Source organism: Urocampus carinirostris, chromosome 10, assembly GCF_059441175.1.
Source record: "Urocampus carinirostris isolate Australia breed hairy pipefish chromosome 10, RoL_Ucar_1.0, whole genome shotgun sequence".
Lineage (NCBI taxonomy): Eukaryota > Metazoa > Chordata > Actinopteri > Syngnathiformes > Syngnathidae > Urocampus > Urocampus carinirostris.
In genome coordinates this window covers 27,133,689-27,158,752 of record NC_142358.1, presented here as the reverse complement: position 1 = coordinate 27,158,752, position 25,064 = coordinate 27,133,689, and the positions used below count along the sequence as shown (strand labels likewise).

The following is a 25,064-nucleotide window of genomic DNA, read 5'->3' as shown; positions in this document are numbered from 1 at the left end:
GCAGCCCCACTATCGTGTTTCCCCCTCTGACCCATTTCGGATTTTTTTAGAGAGCTCCACTTCCCACACAACAGACGTTCGATGGTTTGTCTCCTTTTGCTTGCAGTCAGCTGTTTCCACTTCACAAGCATATGCCTCTTTTATTTCCCTTCATGCAACACACAGCTGTATAATTCGGTCTCCTGCACGTTCTCATAGGATAATGTTTCTCAAGAGTCCTTGTTAAAGTTCACTTAAAATAACACAATTACTTTGTAATATTATCTTTATAGAGTTATAGTCGCTGGCCTGAGAATTAATCCTTATCAGAGATATTATAACAACCGATGTGTTTTTGTTACAAAATAAACCCCAATGATAGAAAAGAATTTCAATTGTCTTCATTGACATTGTTAACAATGTAGTAAACATTCTTTACAGCAAGATTAGACATAGCATTCTATGATAAACACGTAATAAACAATTACTCTCATCTCATCTCATCTCATTAGCTGCACCGCTTATCCTCAGTAGGGTCGCGGGGGTAATAAACAATTAAGAGAAATATATTATGTCAGCATAAATAGGCAAGAATATTGACATGGTCGTTCTTGGGGACTGGGTTGCAATTAAAGTGCAATGAAAAAGAAAAATGCATCGTAGCAATAGTGCAATGGAAAGTAATGTAATAACTGTGTGAGAAACGTCACACATTTGGGTTTTCCTGTTCCTGTTCATGACAGTTCAGGGAACAAGTCCAGCTACCGTAACCTCCCTGTATGGAGTTTGTATGTTCTCCCCGTGTCTGCGTGAGTATCCTCCGGGCACCCCAGTTTCCCTCCCACATTCCAAAAACATGCATGGCAGGTTAATTGGCCGGTCCGAATTGTTGCTAGGTGTGAATGAGTGAGAGAGTTGTCTGTCTCTGTGTTCCCTGAGACTGGCTGGCAACCAGTTTAGGGTGACCCTGCCCACTGCCCGAAGGCTAGCTGGGATAGGCTCCAGCACCCCCGTGACCCTACTGAGGATAAGCGGTGCAAATAATAGATGGATGTATGTATGTTTAGGCACGAAATCATACACATTGTCCTCATAAGGATCCCTGACACGGATGCTTTGATTCCGAGCATTTTGACATCGCGCACTCAGCGGTGAAGCGGCCAAGTGATGGCCGCCAAACTCAATCAGCTTCACTCTGACATTTTCAAACACAAGCAGCTGCTGCCAGCTTTCATCACGGTTTTACCTCCCAAAAAGCTTTTCAAAAGATCTGTGGCACTTGTATGGTGTTGACACGGTGCAACTTTGCAAAAATATACTCAGCTTTCTCCGTTGAGGCTGGTAGAGCCCAGGCGGCACATGTTTGACATTGAGGTCGATCTTTGCATGAGGCCTTAACTCGGAACACAGTGATATTTAACCACGAAGTGTTTTTGTGTAGTGCAACCGAAAACGAGTGCTACAATAAACAAGGAAAAACATAAACTACTGAGACTCAAAGTGACCAAACCGCACCATTATTATTTTTTTCATTTTTTTCCTGCTTTACAATCTCTTTTTGTTTTTGGGGGGGGGGTAAACGTAGCAGCAGGACGACGGACAATCATGCTAGCTACATCTAGGTAAACCTCGTGTACCCAAAAAAAACACGTTCATATAACAGTAATTTTATTTTTGCTTGTTATTCAAATCAATACAGTAATCCCTCGCTATCATGCGGTTCCCCTTTAATGGTCTTACTGCTTGGCGGATTTTTATGATGTGTTGTGTTCTGCATTGTGAATTGCTAAACAATTCAGAGAGTATTATTGGTAAAAAAAATAAACAACAGTACAGTATACAGCACAGTTTTTTAAAAGGGCATTTATTTAAGTTCCATTATGTCCCTAAGAGAGTAGTAACTTACAGTACACAATACAGTACTTATATTTGTTAAACAAATGCTTGGACCTGTACAACGGTTTTATTAAGGGATTTCAATGTATTGATTGTATTTTATTGTATGACAATTGCAAACAATAAAGGTTACTACATAACGGGTTTCACGTATCACGTGTTATTCTTGTTAATGTAACCCCTGTGATAAACAAGGGATTACTGTATACAGTATTTTCACAATTGTATTCAAGTTTCAGATTGGAGTTGATATTTTTTAGAAAAAAATACAACAAAATGAGACGGAAAAGAATGTTTATTTCTCAAGCTATATAGGAAAAGATGTATAAATTGATATTTAAATACATGAGATGGAACATAGATGTATTCAAACATTATTTTTCATCTCTTTTTTTACTTTTTTACTTTTTTGATTGACAGGGTGGGAAAAACGTATGAAAGTGGCTAATTTTGTTAATTATATTCATATTACCGGTATATATTTTTTATAGCTATTCCCCCTTATACAAAAAAGATGTTTAAGTGTTTTTAAGGGGACAATGTGTGTTTTTTAAGAGAATAGTTAAGGGTATGTCATGAACCAGAACCGGATCAGGACCCAAACGCGTGAGTTTCTCACACAAGCCTTTTATTTTACGGGAAATGGGGAGTCATGCACGTTAGGCAGCAGTCTGGCGTGAAATGATAGGAAGCAATTGGCCGATGAGATCGATACCAATTGACCGGGTTGATATCGGACAGATGGGGTCGATACCAGACACAACGGGATAGACAGGATAGAGGATATCGAAAATAAACAGTTTTGCGGGGCAGAGGTTCGTTGACGGACTGACAAAGGAAAAATGAGAGCACTGAGCTTAAATAGACGGAAAGCCAATCTGTCAATGAGCCGCAGCTGACGCCAAATGGGCGGGGCCAATTGGGTGCCATGGCAACCGTGACAGGGTAAACAAAATGTTTATAAGGTACAGTATACATTACAGTACTTATGTTTGTTGAACAAATGCTGTGACCTGTACAACAGTTTTGTTTAGTGATTTTAATGTATTTGAGTGTATTTCATTGCATAATAATTGCAAAAAATTAAGGTTACCACTTAATATATTTCACGTTTCGCATGTTTTTCTTTTTAGTTTTTTTTGGTTTTTATTTTCTAGACACTAAGGGCTGAGAGAAACACAATTTCAATTCTCTGTTTGTGCTGCAGAATTGACAATAAAGTTGACCTTGTTTTTGACTTTAGGTAAAAAAAAAAGGATTTTTTTTTTACATCAGGAAGCGCTCAGATGATAATAAACATAAGTCAGCTTTAGAAAGAGCTATATTTCCGTGCATGTTTACAAAAAAAACCGTCACAGCAGGAATTAAATCTTCATAGTAGCACCTTTCAGACTTAAGCCTGACTCATACTGTACATTTCATGATGAATTCATCTAATTTTCTCCAAATGTAGTAACAAATTACGCATGATCCAAATATGACGCACAACCAACATTCTTTCCACATTTCATCAATCAGTTATATCGCTGGCTAAACAAAATTTGACAGCCACAATTGCATCAGTCAGAAATGACGCCAAACTCCCATCAAAACAAAACAATACATTAACTGTATTTTACTGAATGTGTGTTCCAGAGTATCGAGCGAGAAGAGCCAATAGAAATTGACCCGGTCCCGGCGCCGGAGAATGGACACGCCGCATCAACAGGTACCCGCAAATGTTTCTCATCACGCTAGTAAAATCTATCCTCAAACTCAAAGATCTAGCACTGAAGTGACGTCAAGCTAATTAAGTGGAAAAAAATAACTTTACGAGTTTTACTACTAAGGGTCACTTTACTCGAGGATGTTGAGTGGTAGCCTGTTAAAATGGTGGAGTAATGTTTTCTGTGGTTATGGGAGAGATTTGTCAAGTCTGGCAGACTAATCCCAGACCTTTTTACAGTGATGTCATCGCTGTTAGTTCTCTGTTAGTTCTCATTGTATTTGGTCTGAGAGGCCCGGGTGTCAACGATTTCTGGACTACGCAATGAGAAATATCCGTTGTTTTTAATACTGTGTTTTACAAAATGATTTCATAATAAGTTGTGCGCACAATTAGACTCAAACTGGTGCCGAAACACTGCTCTCTGTCAAAAAATATCTTTAGGAATCTTTTCAACGATTATACTGTACGAAACGAAATTGTATCCGATTGGCAAGTTATTTTGCGAATTCAATGAGGGTTTTCTTAATTAAAAAAATTACTGTTTAGCTGTTTAAATATCCATCCATCCATTTTGTCTGCCACTTATCCTCACTAGGGTCGCATGGGTGCCCATCCCAGCTATCTTCGGGCAGTGGGCAGGGGACACCCTGAACTGTTTGCCAACCAGTCGCAGGGAACACAGGCAGAACACTCACTCGCTCACTCATAACAATTTGGAGTCTCCAGTTAACCTGACGTGCATGTTTTTGGAAGTGGGAGGAAGCCGGGGTGCCCGGAGGAAACCCATTCAGGCACAGGGAGAACATGCAAACTCTTCATGGGGAGGCAGCAGCAGCTGGAATTTAACCCTGGACTTCTGCTTTGTAAACACCTACTCGTACCCTGTTTAAACATAATCCTGAAAATTCGTAAAACATCCTTAGAAGTAAATCTTATCTTGGTAAAACATATTTCCATTACATAATACCATATTGTGGTAGATGAGTGGTTAGCATGTCCGCAGCACAATTCTGAGGTCTTGGGTTCAAATCCAGCTACAGGCCTTCCTGTGCGGAGTTTGCATGTTCTCTCCCTGCTGGCGTGGGTTTCCTCTAGGCACTCCGGTTTCCTCCCACATTCCAAAATATGCATGTCAGGTTAACTGGCCGGTCCAAATGGTCCCTGGGTGTGAATGGGCGAGTGTGTTGCCTATCTCTGTGTGCCCTGCGACTGGATGGCAACCAGTTTAGGGTTTCCCCTGCCCACTGCCCGTAGATAGCTGGGATGGGCTCGAGCACCCCCACGACCTTACTGAGGATAAGCGGTTCTATTACCATTCACTCTTTATTAATACATAGAGAGGAGAGGTCTTAAAGAGATGATGGACCGCAGGCAGCCATAGGAAACAGCCCTCTGCTCTTTTTTACGGCCTATTTTTAGTAACAATATTCAAAATTGTTTGGAAAGGCGGCTGCAGGTGGGAACGCAGGGAAAGAAACCAACAGGGTGGTGGGGCGAGATGCGATTTTGGACGGCATTGAGGCGACCCCTTGCCGGAAGTCTGCACCCTGCTGCTTCTGCTACCCGCCACTACCCGTTGTGCTTTTTGCTACTACCCATCGCACAATCACTGCTCCGCTGCGGCGGCAAGGATGCACCGCGTATGCTCAAGTGTATTGAACTGTATTGAATTCCTGCACGTTTAACGTAAAGTCATACACAGTAACACTGCCGCTGGGGCATACCATTTAAAGACCTGGAAGGTTCACACTCCCTGAAAAACTTGGCCGTCTTGCCATAAGGATTATCACTTACAATGCCTAGTTTAACCAGAGAGAAAGTGAAACAAAATTTGACATTGATTTTTAACCGAAATTAGGGGTGCACGTTATGCACATGTGAACACTATGCTCGTCATACTATATTTGTGATGTAAGGGGCCTGTCACACAGACATTTGCGGCTGAATCACGGCTAAAATTTTGCGTTTTTTTTTTTGCCCGTGGTTGCCCGGGATGGAAAATGCGTTAAGGGGGGTTAAGGGTTATTGGTCTATCTTCTTTATTCAATATCCATTATCAATCAGTTCATAATACGATACAAAGCTTAGGAGCCGGGACTCTTACTCTCAGCTAAAAGGCCAAGTTAAGGTCCTAGCATTAAAGCCTTGCTGTGACCATTGCGAATGCACCGAAAGATTTATTCGAAATGAAGAGAAACTACGCTGACGGGGATCCATGTTCACCCCCTTGACGTCACGAGCACAACTGACGTGTGCTCGGCATTCGCGCTGTTTATACGCGGAGAAAGCCGTTTGACTGTCACACGCGTAACACGCTAATTTCACGTAATAACACCGCGATACAGGCGCAGAACATGCTATTACCATGCTCCACCCACGAATACCCGCTGAAATTTCCCGTCCTACCCATGTGTAAGCACGCCCTGGCCGCGGCCAGAGCACGTCGTTCCGCGTCATTTCCGCGTCATTTCCTCGTGTTGACCACGTGTGCGGCACGCGGTTTAACACGTGCTCAAAAGTTTTGAACGCGGCCAACCACGTGAAAATTTACGACCGCGAGTAAAGCACTGCTCTATCTCGTCTATATGGCGGTCTCAAAACCTCCAACAGCGCCCAACAGCTTCTGCTTCACGGTCAGAAATTTCTGGCCGTGGTTCAGCCTCAATACGCTCGTGAAAGGATGTGTACCCGCGCTCTGAAGAATTGAGCAGGGTAAAAGTTTTTCGCGCTGCCACCCGCGCGCGAATTTCCGAACTCGTGTTGAGCACCGCTGTATCTCGTCTTAATGGCGAACTCAATGCGTCCAATAGCGTCCGCCTCAAAGGCAGAAATTTCTGGCCGTGATTCAGCCGCAAATGTCTGTGTGACAGGCCCCTAACCTCTATTTCTGCTCCAAACAGAGCATTCTTTGCTGGTACATGGAAAAATGTCTCCACCCAGAGACATTCCCCTTGAGCACACACCTCCAGTCGCCATGCGGATGGCCCATTTTCCCATCATGGCCACCACCAAGACAGCAGAAGTCAAGACTTCTCTGGACTCTCCAACTTCTTATGGTTCCCCTCCAAGCTCAGAGGCCCTTTCTCCCTGCCAATCAACAGCCAGCACCATACAGCCTCGACTAGGTGCAGAATCTTCATTTCAACCAGGTGACTCTCTAATAACTCTAGTTTGTTATGTATTTTACCTGGTAAAAATCGAGACTAAACAATTGCTTTGTGATTAGTTTCTTCTATGAAGACATGGACCCCATCACCCGCTAGTAATTCTCGATTTCCAGGTGAGGTTCACAGATATAAATTCACTCAAACTGGACCTCAAATAAGAATAATAATAAAGAATCGCTGTGACTATCTTTACAGAAAAGACAGCCTCTCCCTCTACTAAAACTGTGACTTATGCAGGATTACCTCATCATGATAGGTTAGTTGAAAGTTGGAAAACTATTTCAATTCCAAGCTTAAGTTTTGTTAGCATCTCTGTATGTGTCCCTTGCAGGGATGGCCATGGCGAAAACAAAGATAAGGCTTTCAACCAAGGAGGAGAAAGAAGACGGGGAGAACTGGTGAGGTCACAGACTTTACCGAGAAACATTGGAGCTCAGTCTCGGCGGCCAGTATTTGAGAGGTTGGACACAGACACAAGTAACAGGTAAAGAGATGGTGTATTGATTGTATAAAATGATGGTAATGTACTGACAAATGTTGCTTTTGACCTATTCAGTCGCCCCAAACTCGTGGAGTCCAAACCCAAACTGAAGCGCTCACAAAGTTTTGGAGTTTCCAGTGCTAGCAGCATCAAACAAATCCTTCTTGAGTGGTGTCGCTCTAAGACAATTGGCTACCAGGTAAGGTGCTGTTTAAACTATCATAACTTTAGGTTGGTTGTTGTCTATCTCGATCACCTAATTTCTGATGATGATGTTGGTCCGCAGGCCAACAAGCTAGCACACTTTAGCACACATTAGTCAACTTGTTCATCACATTCGAACGGATAGACGTTTATTGTTAGAAACTCGGAAAGTAAAGTTTTAATAATAATAATGATGCATCTAATTAGCACTTTATTGAACACTCAGAAACGCGTAACAGAGGGTTATTATTCGTTCTCTCACAGATTATATTCACAAGCGAGTCAACATTTGTAGAATCTTTTTGCACATTCCTGGCAGCTTTAAGGTGCTAGCTTTGCTGTCTACATTTCGCTGGTTTTAAAATCGGGAAAAGCCTGTACCACAACGATAGCCAAAGGCTAGTAAGACAAAATGTACCATATTTTTTTAAAGTACAAAAATGGGAAGTAGTTCTACGTATAAAAAAAACACGGCAACTAGCTATTTGATGCGAATTTGAGTGAGCGTCAAATAATGCTAGATATTGAACAATGAAACAATTACATTTTTTTGTCAAGAACCCACTCGGGCTGGTACAAAAGCAAAGTGCAGAAACACCGGTTAGTAGAGCAAACAGAGGTTGTATATTTAGGCAGCAGAAGGTCAAGTAGCCAGGCAATAATCGTGTTCGAGGATGCAGACAAGGCGTCAGTGTTCCAGTGAGTCCATACAGCAAGGCAGACAGTCCGAGAGTTCATTCGGCAGTATTTGTGATCCAGAAGGGCAGGCAAGAGTTTGGTACAATTGAATGACAAGGCACTGGGACAAGAGTGCTTGGGGCGTATAAGGAAGGCAACAAACTAGCACCGAGCCAAGGGTACAGCGTATTTAAATAGTGAAGAGGGATAGGTGTGATTGGGGGGTAATCAGGACAGTTGATACCTGGAAGGTGGATTACCACTTGTGAAGCCCCTTCTCAAGGTTTCTTTTCTCCTTACGCTGAGGTTTTGAGTTTTTCCTTGCCCGCATGTTGGTTGAAGATCAGGCGATGGTGTAATTGTAATCCTGTGCAGTCCCGAGACTTTTTTGTGATTAAGGGCTATACAAATACATGTGACTTGACTTGACTTGACGTGTGGGGTGTAAATTACAGTAAGGTATGGGCACGTGGGAAGAAAGGAGAGAGAGAGAGAGAGAGAGAGAGAGAGAGAGAGAGAGAGAGAGAGAGAGAGAGAGAGAGAGAGAGAGAGAGAGAGAGAGAGAGAGAGAGGCGAAACCAACCTGAGTGCAGGATTGTGACAGATTTAGACAATTGATTAAGACAAATAACATATATTTTGTAAAGTTTCGGTATTTTTGTTTTTTGGGTTGTTTGTTTGCACTTGTAATGTTGTTTTTTTATGAAAGGTAACCTGTTTAGTGTTAACGTGCTGAAACAATAAAATTAATCCAAAATTGACAATTTTACATTTAGGAATAATAAAAAAGGAACAGTCATGTTACATCCGACCTTCCACAAAAACAGTCTGCATACAAGGTTTTACTATCACTAATGACTAATGTGAAAGGAAATAAGAAGAATATAACCTGCAAAGTGGCAGCACGGGGGCACAGTGGTCAGCGCGTGTGCGGCACAGTTAAGGTCATGGGAGCCTCCTGCGTGGGTTCAAATCCAGCTCCAGACTTCCTGTGCGGAGTTTGTATGTTCTCCCCGTGCTTGCGTGGGTTTCCTCCAGGCACTCCGGTTTCCTCCCACATTCCAAAAACATGCATTTCAGGTGAATTGGTCGGTCAAAATTGTCCCTAGGTGTAAATGAGCGAGTGAGTTGTCTGTCCCCGTGTGCCCTGCGATTGGCTGGCAACCAGTTCAGGGTGTCCCCTGCCCACTGCCCGGAGATGGCTGGGATGGGCTCCAGCCCCCCCGCGACCCTAATGAGGATAAGCGGTACAGCTAACGAGATGAGATGAGATAACCTGCAAAGTAATGTCAGCCTTAATATAATTCATCGTATTCAACTGACCCAAGAGTTTCAGCACTATATATGAATTTTTCGGGCAGGTGTGACTCCTGGCAAAGTTCTTTTGGTTTAAATGTTGCACGTAATCCTTTAAACGGAGTGTTAGGTTGTTAGTTGCTCTGGAGCATATGGAAATGAAAGTCTGTGAGTGTGTTTATAAAACATTTTATTGTGTGTACAAAATTTCAGGCGGTTTAGATCACAGCTAAGTGTTTTGACACATGGCTGCACTGTTAGCAGCCCGTGCCAGCGGTTCCATGTGGCTTCGGTTAGAGTCAAATTCGACGCAGCCGCGAATCGTATTCGCTAAGAGGAAACACACTATTGTTCATATGATGACCTAACATGTTTCATCTCACTCAGCCATAGAAATCATGTGCACTTGGGACAAGTCTGCAATCATTTAAAGTACTGTCGAGAACCATAAAGTAGAACTTGAACACAGGAAAGATGGTGTCAAATTGTTGTTTTAGATTAATTGAGGGGTCTCACAATTTATGACTTCTGAAATACATTTCTGTGTTGTTAGTTTTTATATTATCATACATTCCTGGATATTTGGTAATTATCGTAAATCATACCGCTTGGATTCCAAATTAAAAGCCAAATTATGCTTTTAAAATTCTGTAATGCTGTAATTTAGTTAGAAATCACACCAACTGTCATCATTAACCCATACCGGTCAACCTGTACATTTTTGCCGTACAAAGAACGTTTATTATGCATTTTAAGACGTGTACGACGTACAAGAAAATCTGTACGGAAAAACGCAAATTAGTCAATTATGGCTACCATCCGGTAAACACATACTATCACGAAACGGCAAATCAATCAAGTCTAACGAGTTGTGTCTATCTCGGTATCGTTTTTTTTCGTTGCAAACGAAGCAAGCGGTTTGATGCTGCTGTGCGCATGCGTCTGCCGCCTGGGGATTTCCCATCATGCATCATTCCGAAAAAAAAAAAAATGCTGTACGATCATTTTGTATTTTGTAAGGGAAAATACAACAGTTTGTACGGGCATGGAGCCGTGGAGGTTGACAGGTATGTTAACCCCACAAAATTAAGAATGGGCAAGTAGCGATATTAGGAATAAGTATCAGTGACAATAACAGCCCTATCATATGGTACTGTGGTACATACCAGTATCGGCTGCCCTCTCGCAGCCAAGGATTACAAATGTCAAACTAGAGAAATAATAAATGCTCAGTCCTTCAATGGGATTTGAAAGCAAAATGTGAACATATGGATATAAAGGACACGGGCTGTTTAACTAAAAGAGTATGTACTGTAGTGCAGAAGTGGTGGGAAATGGAATGAGAGGAAGGCCCAAATATGGTTGAATGCATGAGGTAAAATGTGCTATGGATGTGAGGTTGGTTAATTTAACGGATGCAAGAGTGTGTGCAAAGGATAAAGGTGAATATCAAAAGATTTAAGAATGAATGATATTGACGCATATGATGCGGAGGGGGTAAACTATTATATCCTGTCAGGCCTCTTTGCTGATGAAGTGTTGCATGGCACAGCAACTCATCCCTTGTTGTGCTGTGGGCTTGTTTGGTTTCAGGTTGGAAAGAGCAAAGGGGAATGAATGTTTGGTGAATGTTCTTGATCCTAAACACCAACCACTAGGGGGATATGGCTTCGCTAGACAGACAGACAGACAGACAGACAGACAGACAGACAGACAGACAGACAGACAGACAGACAGACAGACAGATAGATAGATAGATAGATAGATAGATAGATAGATAGATAGATAGACAGACAGACAGACAGACAGACAGACAGACAGACAGACAGACAGACAGACAGATAGACAGACAGATAGAAAGATAGATAGATAGATAGATAGATAGATAGATAGATAGATAGATAGATAGATAGATAGATAGATAGATAGATAGATAGATAGATAGATAGATAGATAGATAGATAGATAGATAGATAGATAGATAGATAGATAGATAGATAGATAGATAGATAGATAGATAGATAGATAGATAGATAGATAGATAGATAGATAGATAGATAGATAGATAGATAGATAGATAAAATGGGACTTAAGTAATACAAATTGGCTTGCCTTTCAAGTGTCAAGATGTTTGTCAGAAATTCAATGACATAAACCTGGAAGATGTTGTCAGTACAAAATGTGCATTTTCTAGACGGAATTTGACAAGCAGGAAGCGTAGGACAATTTCAATATTGGAATTTGGAATTCTTACTGACATGTTATAAAAAGGCAATTTCATTCCACGTTTTCTTTCTGTGATGACAAGCGACGTTTTGCAACCAATAACAACATCTATGGTTTGAAGTGTCTTGATTAGTATTGTTAAAATTCTCCTGTTTTCTGCAGAACATAGACATCCAGAACTTCTCGTCCAGTTGGAGCGACGGCATGGCCTTTTGCGCTCTGGTCCACTCCTTCTTTCCGACCGAGTTCGATTACCAATCCTTGTCACCAGCCAATCGCAAGCACAACTTTGAGCTGGCCTTTGGGACTGCAGAGTGAGTAGTAGTAAACATGTGTAAAAGTAAGAACTGGCAGTATTAGATCATTGATGATACTTCAAATTAAAAGCAAGATAAGACTAACAGTGAATCATACGATAGATTGTAGCTGCCTGGCCCGTTATGTGCCAAAAACATTTACTAATAGCTATGGCACACATACTGTCTTTTTTAAATAAAAGCCTTGTGCTGACTTTTTTATACCAAAATATGTGACATGTGGGTACTGAAAACCAAACATTGTGTATCATTTGATCACTAGGTGTTGGTGTATTGTGTAGTACAACCGAAAATGAGTGCCAAAGGGCACAAGGAAGAATACAAACTATGAAGACTAGACGTGACCGAACCTCACCATCATTCGTTACATTTTTCGCGCCACCTTTTTATGGTTTTTGGGTACCTGTTGAAGCATTATGGCTGACAATTATGTAGGCTCACACTAGGTGAGGCTGTCACAGACCAGGAACGGAGACAGGACCCAATAGCGTTCGTTTTACTCAGTTTTTATTAAGAAAGAGAGCAGTGCTTGCATCTACGATCCGATGATCGTCGGTCACGGGTAGCAGATGGCAGGAACGCAGAAGTGGCACTTTCGTGTCGAGCGAGGGTCGTCGTTGACAGCGAGAAAACAGGTCGATGGCCAGGACGGGGGAGCAAAACAGAAACGGGTCTAGAAAAGAGGTCGGCAACGGATATCGGGCAGGAAAACAGGGCAGAATAATGTACAAAGGCTTGCCGAGCTGAGAGCATAGGTTCGCAGACGGTCTGACGGCTTCCTTTTGGAAGACGGGAGTTTAAAAAGAGTCCAACAGCCAATCATGTCCCATGGCTTTTGGCACCAACGGGGGAGCAGCGGGTGCCCCGAATCAGTAATCATGACAGAGGCTAATGTTATGTAAAATGAATGCTAAGTTCTTGAGTTTTTTTAAAGAAACACACTTTTTTTACTATAGTTTGTGTATTTTTGCCTACTTTTTGTCTAGGGAGTACAATGACCAGAACAAATTTTTTGGCAATCGTCTCAAAGAAAAAAATATATTTTGTCCAGTTTTGAAGGTGAATATTGATTTTAAACCATATATTTTAATAAATGAACAACTGATCTTGCCATTATTATGCTTTTTAAGACTAAACCAATAAAATGCATCCCAGTTGTCCCTACCTTAAAGTTGTATTATATAACTGCTCTAAGTGGCAGAAAATGCACTTTTATTAATTAAAAAAACAAAAAAATGGTTTAAATGATAAGCAAAAATACATGCACTATCATACAAACATGCATTTTTAATATACTCGTAGGTTGAGAAATTAGTATTTCTTTTACAAAACATAAGCATCACCCAAAAGGAGCTAAAAAATCGTCTGCCATCTTACTGTTACAGGTAACCAGAAACCTAAAAAAGGCTAGGCAAAAAAATTTGAATTTAAATGCGTTTTGGTCACCTTGAGTCTCCGTAGTTTGTATTCTTCTGGGTGGAGAGACTTCATACTTGTCCCCAAAGGTTTTTGTTGTGGAAATGGTGAAAATAAGAAAAGGCCTATTCAATTACAGTCCAAACGCATACCCAAACCCACAAAAAGATGAAAAAATATGAGTTTTAATCGAGTGTGTCCAAAAAATGCACGTACTTGCACATGCAACATAAGGAGCTTGACAGACTCTCTCATACCAACTACTATACTCTCATACACACAACTGCACTCTCTCACACATTTTACTTTACTTTCATACACACACTACTTTACTCTCTCACACTTCTACCACACTCTCATAGACACACTACAATACTCTCTCCTACACATATTGCTATACTCTCATACACACACTACACTGTTGTCACACAATTACTACTAAACACTACTGGGAACACCTCCAGTTTGACGCTAAATTGAACAAAATACACACACAGAGATCACTGTGCATTGCCACGGGTACCAAAAGTACCCAGGAGCGAGCAACAGCGAGTAAAAAGGTTCCAAATTCCGTACAGCACCTTTAAAGGGTAAAAAGCAGTAGTCTAACGTGTAAAGCAGTAGTGTTGGCAGGTATGCTTATCAAAATCTAATAAAAGAATTGTTTTCACCTCTGCAGATTGAAGGCCGGCTGCGACCGACTAATCGAAGTGGACGACATGATGATCATGGGTCGGAAACCAGATCCAATGTGTGTATTCACCTATGTCCAGTCCCTCTACAATCACCTGCGCAAGTTTGAGTGATACTCCATAGGTGACGAGAACGTTTTCCTTTGCCACATTCTGCCTCCAAGTAAAGGGAAATGAAGGAACTTTCAATAGGAGAGATTCAAAGGACTACAGACTGGGCTGCCCTCTTGTGGTAGATAGGAAAACATACGCTCCAATTTGGAGGACCGTTTTTGAGTTCCTGCAGTTTGCAACTGTGTGCGTGTATGTATGAGAGGCCTTTTGAGAGGTTAATCATACTTCTTCTTACATTTATCATTGAACTCTTACACATGCACAACCATACTTTCAAACACCATGAGCAAACACTACTATACTTTCATACACACAAGTTGACACAACTATACTCTCTCACACATATTAATATACTCTCTCACACATACCACTATACACGCGTGCACACACCACTATTCTCTCTCACACGTTTCTATACTCTTATACACACACTTCTATACTCTCTCCTACACACATTAATATACTCTCATACACACACTACTATGCTGTCACACAATTACTACAATTCCCTCTCACACATACTACTATACTGGGAACAACTCCAGTTTGTGTCATGATTACTGATTTTGATCACCTGTGCCCGCTCATTTGGTGCGGGCTACCTGATTGGTTCCCTGTCCTTTTTTAAACCCAGTCCTGTCACTCTCCGGTTGTGAGTCTGTCAGCGAACCTCTGTTGTTTCAAGGCAAGCATTTTGACCCTGACTCCCGCCTCTCCCATTTTTCCACTCGTTTTTCCACCCGTTTTTCCACCCGTTTTTCCACCTGTCCGTTCCTGATCTCCCCATTTGTTTTTGGCTCCGACCTGTTTTTTGATTCCTACTAAGTCTGTTCTCCCTTCCTGGCTTATGACTCGTTCTCTGATCCCGACCACGTTTTTGCACTCCTGTCCCGGCTATCGACCTGTTTTTTCTGCCCTTGACACCGCCATCTCCCGCTATGGAAGATCCACTTCCGTATTCGGATCACGATCCGATTGCATGAGTGGCTTGCTTCCCGTGTCCAGCGTGCACCGGATCGCGGGCGCTGCCCTTCCTCTTTCTATCAATAAACTTGTGGTTAACGCTACGCATTTGGGTCCTGATTCCGTTCTGGTCGTGACAGTTTGATGCTGAACTGTACAAAATACACACACACACACACACACAGTTCAGTTTGCATCACCATGGTTACCAAAAGTATCGAAACTAAAACAACACTGAGAGGTGTAGTGATCATTACATTACATTATGTGTGGAAAAAACCCTATAGTAATAGCAATCCTAATGGTGTGTAAGAAAGTATAGCAGTGTGTGTGAGAGAGTATAACAGTGTGTGAGAGAGTTTACAGTAGTCCATGAGTGAGGATAGAAGTGCATGTGTGAGAATACAGTTGTATGTGTGAGAGAGTAAAGTAGTGTGTATAATAGAGTGTAATGGTGTTTGTGCATGAGGATGACTGTCTGAGCGTATAGTTGTGTATGAGAGAGAGTACAATATATTTATATGATTGACAAGTATGATTTAGTACTCAAACACTCTCTCATGCACCTGAATGTGTGTTATCCCACAAAGTAAAGACAAGTCATTGCGTTTGTCAACTATATTTAGTTTGTATGTTTATGTGTTGCTTGTAAACTTATGTTAATCACAAATGTTGAGTATGTTAACCTTTGACATTGCACCAGAAGGGAAACATCATCAGTGAAGAACTCAAATGTTGTGATGCTTGATCATGAAATGTCTTTAGATATTATCATAACAAAGTTTGAGTTTGTAAAAATGAAACTGAATGATGAGCTGTTTCGAAGAAGTGTGTGACATAACGAGTCCGATGGTTAAATAAAGAGTCATTTGTCAACTGAAATGCTTTTATATAATTTTGTCAATACGACCACATTTTCAGAAATAAGTCATCAAATGAAATGTATTGGTCCACATGCTTGGTAGATTATATTGTTTTGGTCAATGGGGAAAGAAAGATTTTCTCATCCAACACCCTGTGTGTTTTTTTCTTAGCAAACCAGAATATAACAATTTTAGTCGAAATATTACTTACAAGTCATACTTATATGTATAGCCCTTAATCACAGGAAGTCTCAAGGGTCTTCAAAGACACCATACTATTACGGACTACAGACTATTATTACACCATCCACTGATCTAGAACCTACACAAGGGCGAGGAAAAACTCTAAACCTCAGCATCATCAAAATGTTGAAATGAATTTGTGTCTTGCAAACCTTATGGAAAGGAATACGTGAAATAGAATAGACAAATACTCTTTTCAAAAATATATACATCTCTGAATTCATACATTATTAATTGTTTTATATTTGGTTGGTAGGTAGGGAGGTCAGTAGGTAGGTAGGTGGGTAGCAGGGTTGGGTAGGGTTACTTTAACTTGATTACTATTAATTACTTTTGGATTACTCCAGTACCAAATATGCTAATAAAAGACAAAATAAACTAAATATGAATAAAATTACTAAATTTTGTGCAGGCTTGGGGAATAACGGAATACATGGAACGGCAAAAATGATGTTGGCAAGCTGTTTGGATTTATTTTCATTTTGTTTCTGTCACATTTTATGTTAGTTTTTGCTGGAGCTCAAAGAGATCAAAGCCAGGAGAGAAAGCTTACCACGTGTTGTGAGTCATAGTTTTATATATTTATATATTTTTATTCTACATATTTAGTTTCTTTTGTCTTTTATTCGCATATTTGGTATTGGAGTAATCCAAAAGTAATTGAAAGTAATCAAGTTAAAGGTAGGTAGGTAGGTAGGTAGGTAGGTAGGTAGGTAGGTAGGTAGGTAGGTAGGTAGGTAGGTAGGTACAATGAAAACAAAGGCCATGGCTTACTGGAAATAAATCCTCTGGTCTGATGGGACAAAGATTAATTTATTTGGGTTAGATGGTGTGAAACATGTGTGGCAGCAACCAGGTAAGGAGTACAAACATGTTTGCGTTGTGTCTAAATTCAAGCATGGTGTTGGGAATGTCATGGGTGCTACTGGATATTATGAGTTGCATTTCATTAAGGGAAACACAAACTCAAGCATGTACTGTGAAAAACCGGAGCAGAGAATGATCGCCTCTCTCCAAAAACTGGTTTGCAGGGCAATGTTCCAGCCTGACAATTACCCCAAATACCTATCGAATATGACCAATGCTTTTCTAAAGGGTCTAAGGTTAAAGGGGTGGACTGGCCAAGCATGTCTCCAGAACTAAACCCAATAGAAAATCTTGGGCGGCACCTTCGAGCAGAAGGTAAAGAAGCACAAGATCTGGAATATCCCCCAACTCTGTCATCTTGTCATTGTGGAGTGGAGGAGCATTCCAGTGGCAATTTGTGAGGCTCTGGTGAAATCCATGGCCAGGGCGATTTAGGCGGTTATGCAAAATCATGGTGGCCACACAAAATATTGAACTTCAGGAACTTTTGCTTTAGGGTGTACTCACTTTTGTTACCAGGGATTTAGCTACTAATGGCTATACAGTATATTGAGTTTTTTAGAGGGGAATAAAAAAATTACACTGCTATATAAGCTTTCCACGGACTACATTTTATTGTGTCAAAGTGATGTTTCTTCAGTTTGTTTAATTAAAAATTATGAGAAAATCTTTGTAGAAATTTGAGGGGTCTACTCACTTTAGGACATACTGTAGGTAGGTAGGTAGGTAGGTAGGTAGATTGGTTGGTAGGGAGGTAATAGGTAGGTAGGTAGGTAGGTAGGTAGGTAGATTGGTTGGTAGGGAGGTAATAGGTAGGTAGGTAGGTAGGTAGGTAGGTAGGTAGATAGGTAGATAGGTAGGTATGTATGATAGATGGGTATTCAAGATCTGTGCTGAAACAAAATGAACTAGCATTTTTTTAAAACATGTTTTGAAATGACTGATATGGTAAGTTATTTAACAATTTGGGTTAAACCTCTGTGCTGTGAGGAGAATCTATTTGAGGATAATGAGATTTAATAATAAATAGCAGTGTTTCTCAACCTTTTTTGAGCCGAGGCACACTTTTTTATTTAAAAAAAAATCTTGAGGCACACTCTGTCAAAAATGTAGATATTAATTCATTTTTTTCTAATTTTAAAGCTTAAATGATCGTGTTGCCTATATTGACAGTGTAACATTTCATCATTGTTTCTGGTCACCGTGGATCTGGAGGTAATACAGGTTATGTATTTTGGTTAATAATTTTACAGTAATTTGGGATTTTACCATATTTATCACTTTTATAAGTTTTACAACACATTTATTTTCTGAAAAAAAAAAAAGTATAAAATAGTACCCAAAATGAGATATGCCAGTACGACTTCCAATTTTACTACATTAAGTTTTTCTGAAATTATCAATCCAAATGAGAACAACTAAAAGCAATATTTTTACACTGATTAATTGTATTATTTCTATCGGAGTACAATCTTGAACAGCTTCATCAAACAAAATAAGTTATTAATAACATTTCCCTGTCTACCTTATAATAAATATATAAAGGGTAAAAGAATAGGAAACTGCTGCCGGGTCGATGAATTTTAAAGGTTTTTGGCTGACCACTGGAATAAAAGGAAATATACTGAACAATGGCAAATTTCCTGCGGCATGCTAGACAAGGTCTCCCGGCACACTGGTGTGCCCCGGCGCACTGGTTGAAAAACACTGATGTAAGGTTTATCACTTAATTGCCAAAGACAACAGAAAATGGAAGAAAATAATTGAGACTTATGAGGAGAAATTAAGAGACTGAAAAGTTTCAATCTCCAACCACATTCTGCACCAGCCTTTTTGCACTGGTAAATATAACATTCCATTTATAAAGTTGGAATTTTGCTCGATAATTACATTATTTAATCTACTTTGAATGTAAAATATTGTGTGAAATATATAAAAAGTATATATGTAAAAATATAGGTCGAAAAGGATTTGCATTGTTTTCAGTTTTTATTAACAATATAAACAACACAACAGCTTCTTAGGGATAGGCATTTGTTCAATGTTTGACGGGATAAAGTCGTAATTTACATTTGGCCAAATAATCTGTTTCAGTTTGACATGTATCTTGTGTATAATGTACCACAACGTCAGGTGTAAATGATGTTACCAAATATCATGTTGTTTTTGTGGATTATAGTATTGAAGATTGAAGTGATTGTGGGTCTGTTATGGGACTTTGAGTACGGCATGATTTGATTCTCGGTAACTTGAGATTAAAGTGGGTGATTTTTAATACCTGGATTTCCTGTGTGTGTGTATATGTTTGTTTGTGTGTTTTTGGTGGGTTGGGGGTGCTCTCAGTGGTTATAAGAGGTGGGCCCCCCGTCCTCTAATCATGCATCAACTTTCAAAGGATCAGTGGACGACTGTTTTTATGCAGTGTCGATGGCTTTGTTTATGGAAGCAGATTTCTCTTTAGGAAAGCAGAACCATCAGCCTAATGTGGTGGATCTTACGGGTTTATTTGAAGAACAGGAACACAGTAAAGGTAGGCCCCAAAAACTGGAAATGGAGATTATTTATACACATTTAAGGAAATATTAAAAGGGACCAGATAATATAGTGGTCTCTAAAATATCATTGGCATCAAGATTTTTTCTGGTCCCTTTAACAATACCAGAGGGCATTTTGATACACATTTCTTTCTTAAAAATTAACTCTAAGTATAGTTTCGTTTTTGTAACAGGATACGATCCGGGTCGCCAGAGTGATAGTGCCGAACTCTTACCACTGGACAACCAGAGTTACAGACGACATAGGACAGTTTTATCTCATTATTACACTATCTTTGGTCGGCACCAGAAATGAATGTTAAATTTGTTGTGCATTTCACACTTTATTAACAATCATTTTTTCTATTCTTCCATTATATTCTGAGCATTGTTAGTGGCAAATTTATTGTCATTGTACCATGTCAAATTCACAACAAAATTAACATTTGTTTCTGGTACTGTGACTAAAAATAGTGTGATAATGAGATTAAATCAAATGTCTTTTTGCAGGTCTTCTATGCCACTGGGGGGTCCAGTGCTCTAAGTAAGACGCTAAACTTGAACTGGTTAAAACTGTGCACTGCAAATTAGTTCATGTATCACTGGGTGTTATTTGATTACTATCTATTTCAGGAATAGTTTCATTATTTTGCTGACTTTTGTTTTGCGAAGAATCCTGAAGGGTTTTATTGTGGCTTTCTGAAAAAAAAAAAAAAAAACATTTTTACATTCAGGCACTCCTGCAATTGTCTGAGTTTTTATGTTCAAACTGACCCTGGGCCCCTCAAAAAAGGCAAAATGTATGTGGCCCTTTGAAAGATCGTTAGTTAAAATGTAACTATCAACAAGCACATACAGTACTTAGTATATGTTTAAAACAATGATAGATGATGACAATTGAATTGAGAACATCTTTCCCTTTTTTTGAAGACGGGGTCAATGAGAGTATCCCACCCGCCTCAGAGCCCGACAGAGCAGCCTGTCTGATGGAGGGTCCAAGAAAGAGGAAACGGACAATCTTTAGCCGAGCTCAGCTCTCCGAGCTGGAGCAAGCCTTCGCGGTTACCCCGTATCCCGACATCACCCTCAGGGAGAGGCTGGCTGCACGAACACACTTGCCCGAAAGCAAAATACAGGTGTGTGAAATTGAATGGATTGACCTTAACTGACTCATCATAATAAAGTGTGTTTTTTAAAAATATATATATTTTGAAATATAATTATTATTATAATAAATATATCTATTTCCCTGTACTAACTCACAAGCAGATATTTTTTGTAGATAAAAAGAAAAAAAAAAGGACTGTCTGTGTTATTTACTTCTCAAAGAGTATCATTTTTCTGAAACACTTTGTAAAAGTAACACAATAAAATATATTCAAAGTGAACAAAGATATACTGCCAGAGAACATACAAAAATAATTCACACGAAAAGAAGGAAGCTACAACTTGAGGCGATCTAGTAACTTTAAAACACAACCAGTGAGAACTACCAGGAAAAGTACGTGTTCAAATTACAGGATGAGCTCAAAAAATGTCCAAGTATTCACCTGTTCAAATCCAGATACAAATAAACAATATTGGCAAAACACAGGGAGGAAGAAAATTGTGTTTGAATGATTTAGCAAAAGGTAGATGTAAGCAAATCAACATTGTTGTTATTATTATTATTATCATCATTATTATATTAATATAATGGTAACAATAATTATAATTATTATAACTGTCATTAATTGTTGTTATTGTCATTATTTGTGACTGAATTATATTAGGTGATTACTAGAATTATAGAGTAAATAAAGAGGTGAGACTAAATTATTCTGGCAGGATAAAAACAGTGATGAAGTGGTGATACTGATGATAATGAAGCGATTGTGTATCCACAGAGCCAACGTGTCGAGAGGTGTTAGCTGTTTGTAAATACACAGAAGAGCTAACTGAATCAAGTAAAAGGGGTAGGATTTAATAAGCGTTTGCTTCTTCCTACTGGCTTTCGAACATGTGCGATAACAATGTTTGTGTTTTTTTTGTATGTTTTTTTTTTCGATTTGTTGTTTTGTTTTTGTTTTGTCATGTTCCAAATAAAAAGTTTAATTCGTTGATTCAGATTCTAATTTATATATTATAATATCTTATTATAGGGCAGCAAGGCGGCGCAGTGGTTAGCACGTGTGCGGCACAGTTTTGAGGTCATGAAATCGAACCTCCCGTGTAGAGTTTGCATGTTCTCCCCATGCTTGCCTGGATTTTCTCCAGGCACTCCGGTTTCCTCCCACATTCCAAAAACATGCATGTTAGGTTAATTGGCCGGTCCAAATTGTCCCTAGGTGTGAATGAGCGAGTGAGTTGTCTGTCCCTGTGTGCCCTGCGACTGGCTGGCAACCAGTTCAGGGTGTGCCCTGCCTTCTGCCCGAGGATGGCTGGGATGGGCTCCAGCATCCCCGCGACCCTATTGAGGATAAGCGGTGCAGATAATGGGTGGTTGGATATCTTCCTATAACTAGGGAGGTCCAAAATGACGTCAAAGGTGTAGGTCTAAGAAAAAAATCTAAAAAGTGGATCGAGAAATAGTCACTTGGGGATCCGCTGACACACGTTACATTTCATAAGATTATTACCGTATTGCGAGAAAATGTTGCCAATATCAAGTATATTTTTTTTATTATATTGTTAAATATTCTAAACCAATTATTTTGTTAGTAAAACTTTAACAACCAGGGATATCTTATACAGCAATAACAGTATTTCAAGGATTGTTTTTCTTATTTTATGGGAAAGTCAAAAATACAAATATACTACATGAAATCAGGAAGAATTCCTGCTAGTTGTTATAATTGTTTTTAGCTTATTGAGAGGAGATTTTGCTTAATATGTGTATTTTTCCTTGTTTTAATATAATGATATTGTTTTTTTATTGTGAAATTTAAATCAGACTTAAAATAAGCGACAATTTCTGATTGTGTTCTTTGTGGAGAATATAAAAGAGATGATAAAATTTGTCAGTTTTCTACAGTACATGAACTCTATGCACACTAGTTGAAAAGCACTGGTTTTTACATTGTGAACGAATGGGTGCATGTTTTTTGGGGGTTGAAGTATGTGTTCTACACTTATAGTTACTTCATTCTGATAGCAGGTGTTTATTTTTCCTTGTTGCTTGTACTGCAGTTGTGTCAAACTCATTTTAGTTCGGGGTAAATTAATGACATAAAAAGTGTGCCTTACCTGAGGGTTTTTTGGGAAGTTCACAATTAAATTATGATTCAGGGATTTTATGACAAAATAATTGATGAGGGTTTTTTCTTCAATAAATGATTTCCTTTGCCAAGATTTAATCTCTTGTAGTGTTTATCAACACTGAATTTTATAAACAAAAAGCAAAGCAACAATTAAATTAATTCCCCCTACAGTTTATTTAACTCGAGAAAACTCATGCAGACTGGAAAGTGACACAATTAGCATTCAAACACTAATTTAAATAATTGATTTAATGATTCAAATGCCTTTCTTTTTTTTAACTGAATATAAAAATTTTACCTTAAAAATCATACCAGCTCAGTAGCCTAGATGGTAAGGCGCCCGCTTTGAGACTGGGAGGTCGGTGGTTCGCGCCCCGGCCGAGTCATTCCTAAGACTTAAAAAGTGGTCGGTGGCGCCCTCTGTTGGCTGCGGCTGCATCGGCTCGCTACTACAGGTCAGGTGCAATCGACATTTCGTTCTGTGTACATTGTTACACAGAATGACAATACAAGGAAATTATTATTATTATTATATATATTTATATATTAATTATGCAAATACGCTCAGGTGCTATTTGAGTGTCTTTGTATTTTTTTTATTTTATTTTATATTCTTTGTATTGCCTTGAACAGTGCGCTTATAATTTTTATTCAATGTAAAATAACATCCGAAAGGGTATCCTCAATGTTCTCTGGTTGATGAATGGTAGTCACCAAATACAGCAACAGTGGGTGCTTTGCGAGTGGCGCCTGGCTTTGGTAACATCCAGTAGACATATTTCAAACCCTAAGTAATCGTTTGACGTAATGCAGCTCATTTTTCTCTTTTGCTTCTCTCAGCATTGTCTCACGTGCCACATAAAATGATAGAGCAGGCCATAGTTGGCACGCGGGCCATGAGTTTGACACACAATATCTGTTTGGTTAAAAAATATAGCTAAAGAGTTCCCAAAAATCTGATAAAATACTTTTTCTAAAAAACAGTATTATACTAACAATAAAAATAAAAAATATTTTAACAATAACACTAACAAATAGGTCAGTAGTCTACTGTATGTATGTATGTATGTATTATGATTCATTGTCCACGAGGGTTCCCTTTTATCTAAACTCTATGAGTTAAGGTTATCTGTAATCGTTAATGTTGACTGTCAAAGTTTCCATCGAGACTAACAACAAAAATCTTCCACAGGTTTGGTTTCAAAACCGAAGAGCTCGAAGTATCAAGACTGGGAGATTACCCAAGTCCAGCAAACATGCTGCAGCTAGTAGAGGTCTTGAAGAGTCTGCCTCCAATCTGGTGACCACCGCGTTCTCTTCCCCAAACACTTTAGCAGACATATTCAGAGCGGATCATCACCAGCCCTGTGACGACATCCCACAATTCTGCTCTGACTGGATCCAACTTTACAGCAACCAGTCCACACCATCCAATTCATCCCTCCACCGGATTTCCAACCGTGGTTCCCCAAAGCGTTCAGAGACCCGTCTTTGGGAAGAGGAGCGACACCATCGCCAGCATCTTGGATCAAATCTGCCGGCGTTTCTTCCTGGCTCTTATTCGCATCCCATTGCTAGGCAACCACACCACCACTCTGCATCCAACCACTCTTACCAGGCCCTCAGAAACTTCAAATCCCAGAACTTGGTCCAGTCAGGGACTCATCAGGCTGTATATGGAGGAGATGGCCCCGTTTCTGTCGACCAAGTGGTTCCTTCTCACTCTCAGTCACTGTTTTGGGATGTAACTCAGGGCCAAGGACATCACCACCTTCATCATCACACACAAATGGGACCTCAGACTTCTATGGGCTACATATCAGACCTGATCTACAATGCTGCTATTGTCACCAACTTCCTGGAGTTCTGATTATATGTAATGTTTTTTTCTTGTTGTACACATCATTTGTTTCATTAAACTGAAATTGTATCAAATAGTGTATGATTTCGTTCCCACAATAGCCATAATAACAACATAACTATCACGAGACATAAACTATAGCTGTTGTCAAATAATATTAAGCTAATGACAAAGGGAAATACTCAAAAACTGTCACTCTTTCAACTCTTAGTGGAGAAGAATAAAAAATACAGCCCGTGGGCCCAATCAGACCAGCCAACAGATTTAATCCTGTTCGTGAGACATTGCTGAGAGAATAAGCACAAAAGAAAAATAAGCAA

At 39.6% G+C, this 25,064-nt stretch overlaps 2 protein-coding genes across 2 annotated transcripts in view; both read left to right on the top strand.

Moving 5' to 3' along the window:
• smtnl2 (smoothelin like 2) overlaps nt 1-14,484 on the top strand; it is a 48,792-nt gene extending 34,308 nt beyond the window's left edge. Inside the window, exons 3-10 of the mRNA XM_088346309.1 lie at nt 3,511-3,583; nt 6,484-6,732; nt 6,810-6,863; nt 6,946-7,006; nt 7,082-7,234; nt 7,307-7,430; nt 11,798-11,949; nt 14,048-14,484. Of these exons, the coding sequence (XP_088202435.1) occupies nt 3,511-3,583; nt 6,484-6,732; nt 6,810-6,863; nt 6,946-7,006; nt 7,082-7,234; nt 7,307-7,430; nt 11,798-11,949; nt 14,048-14,174 (993 nt within the window). The 3' untranslated portion in view covers nt 14,175-14,484. The remainder of the gene's footprint in view (nt 1-3,510; nt 3,584-6,483; nt 6,733-6,809; nt 6,864-6,945; nt 7,007-7,081; nt 7,235-7,306; nt 7,431-11,797; nt 11,950-14,047) is intronic.
• Nucleotides 14,485-19,511: 5,027 nt separating this feature from the next.
• Nucleotides 19,512-24,753, top strand: sebox (SEBOX homeobox). Its single transcript, XM_088346120.1, has 3 exons — nt 19,512-19,640; nt 20,575-20,780; nt 24,076-24,753. Exons 1-3 carry the CDS (start codon nt 19,538-19,540, stop codon nt 24,751-24,753), a joined length of 987 nt encoding a protein of 328 aa, XP_088202246.1. The 5' UTR covers nt 19,512-19,537.
• The last annotated feature ends 311 nt before the right edge of the window (nt 24,754-25,064 follow it).

Bases quoted from the DNA above. Each gene is read 5' to 3' on its own strand.
- sebox (XM_088346120.1), top strand. From the start codon at position 19,538: ATGGCTTTGTTTATGGAAGCAGATTTCTCTTTAGGAAAGCAGAACCAT. The intron at 19,641-20,574 runs GTAGGCCCCAAA...CTTTTTTTGAAG, and splicing joins AGAACAGGAACACAGTAAAG to ACGGGGTCAATGAGAGTATC. The intron at 20,781-24,075 runs GTGTGTGAAATT...AATCTTCCACAG, and splicing joins TGCCCGAAAGCAAAATACAG to GTTTGGTTTCAAAACCGAAG.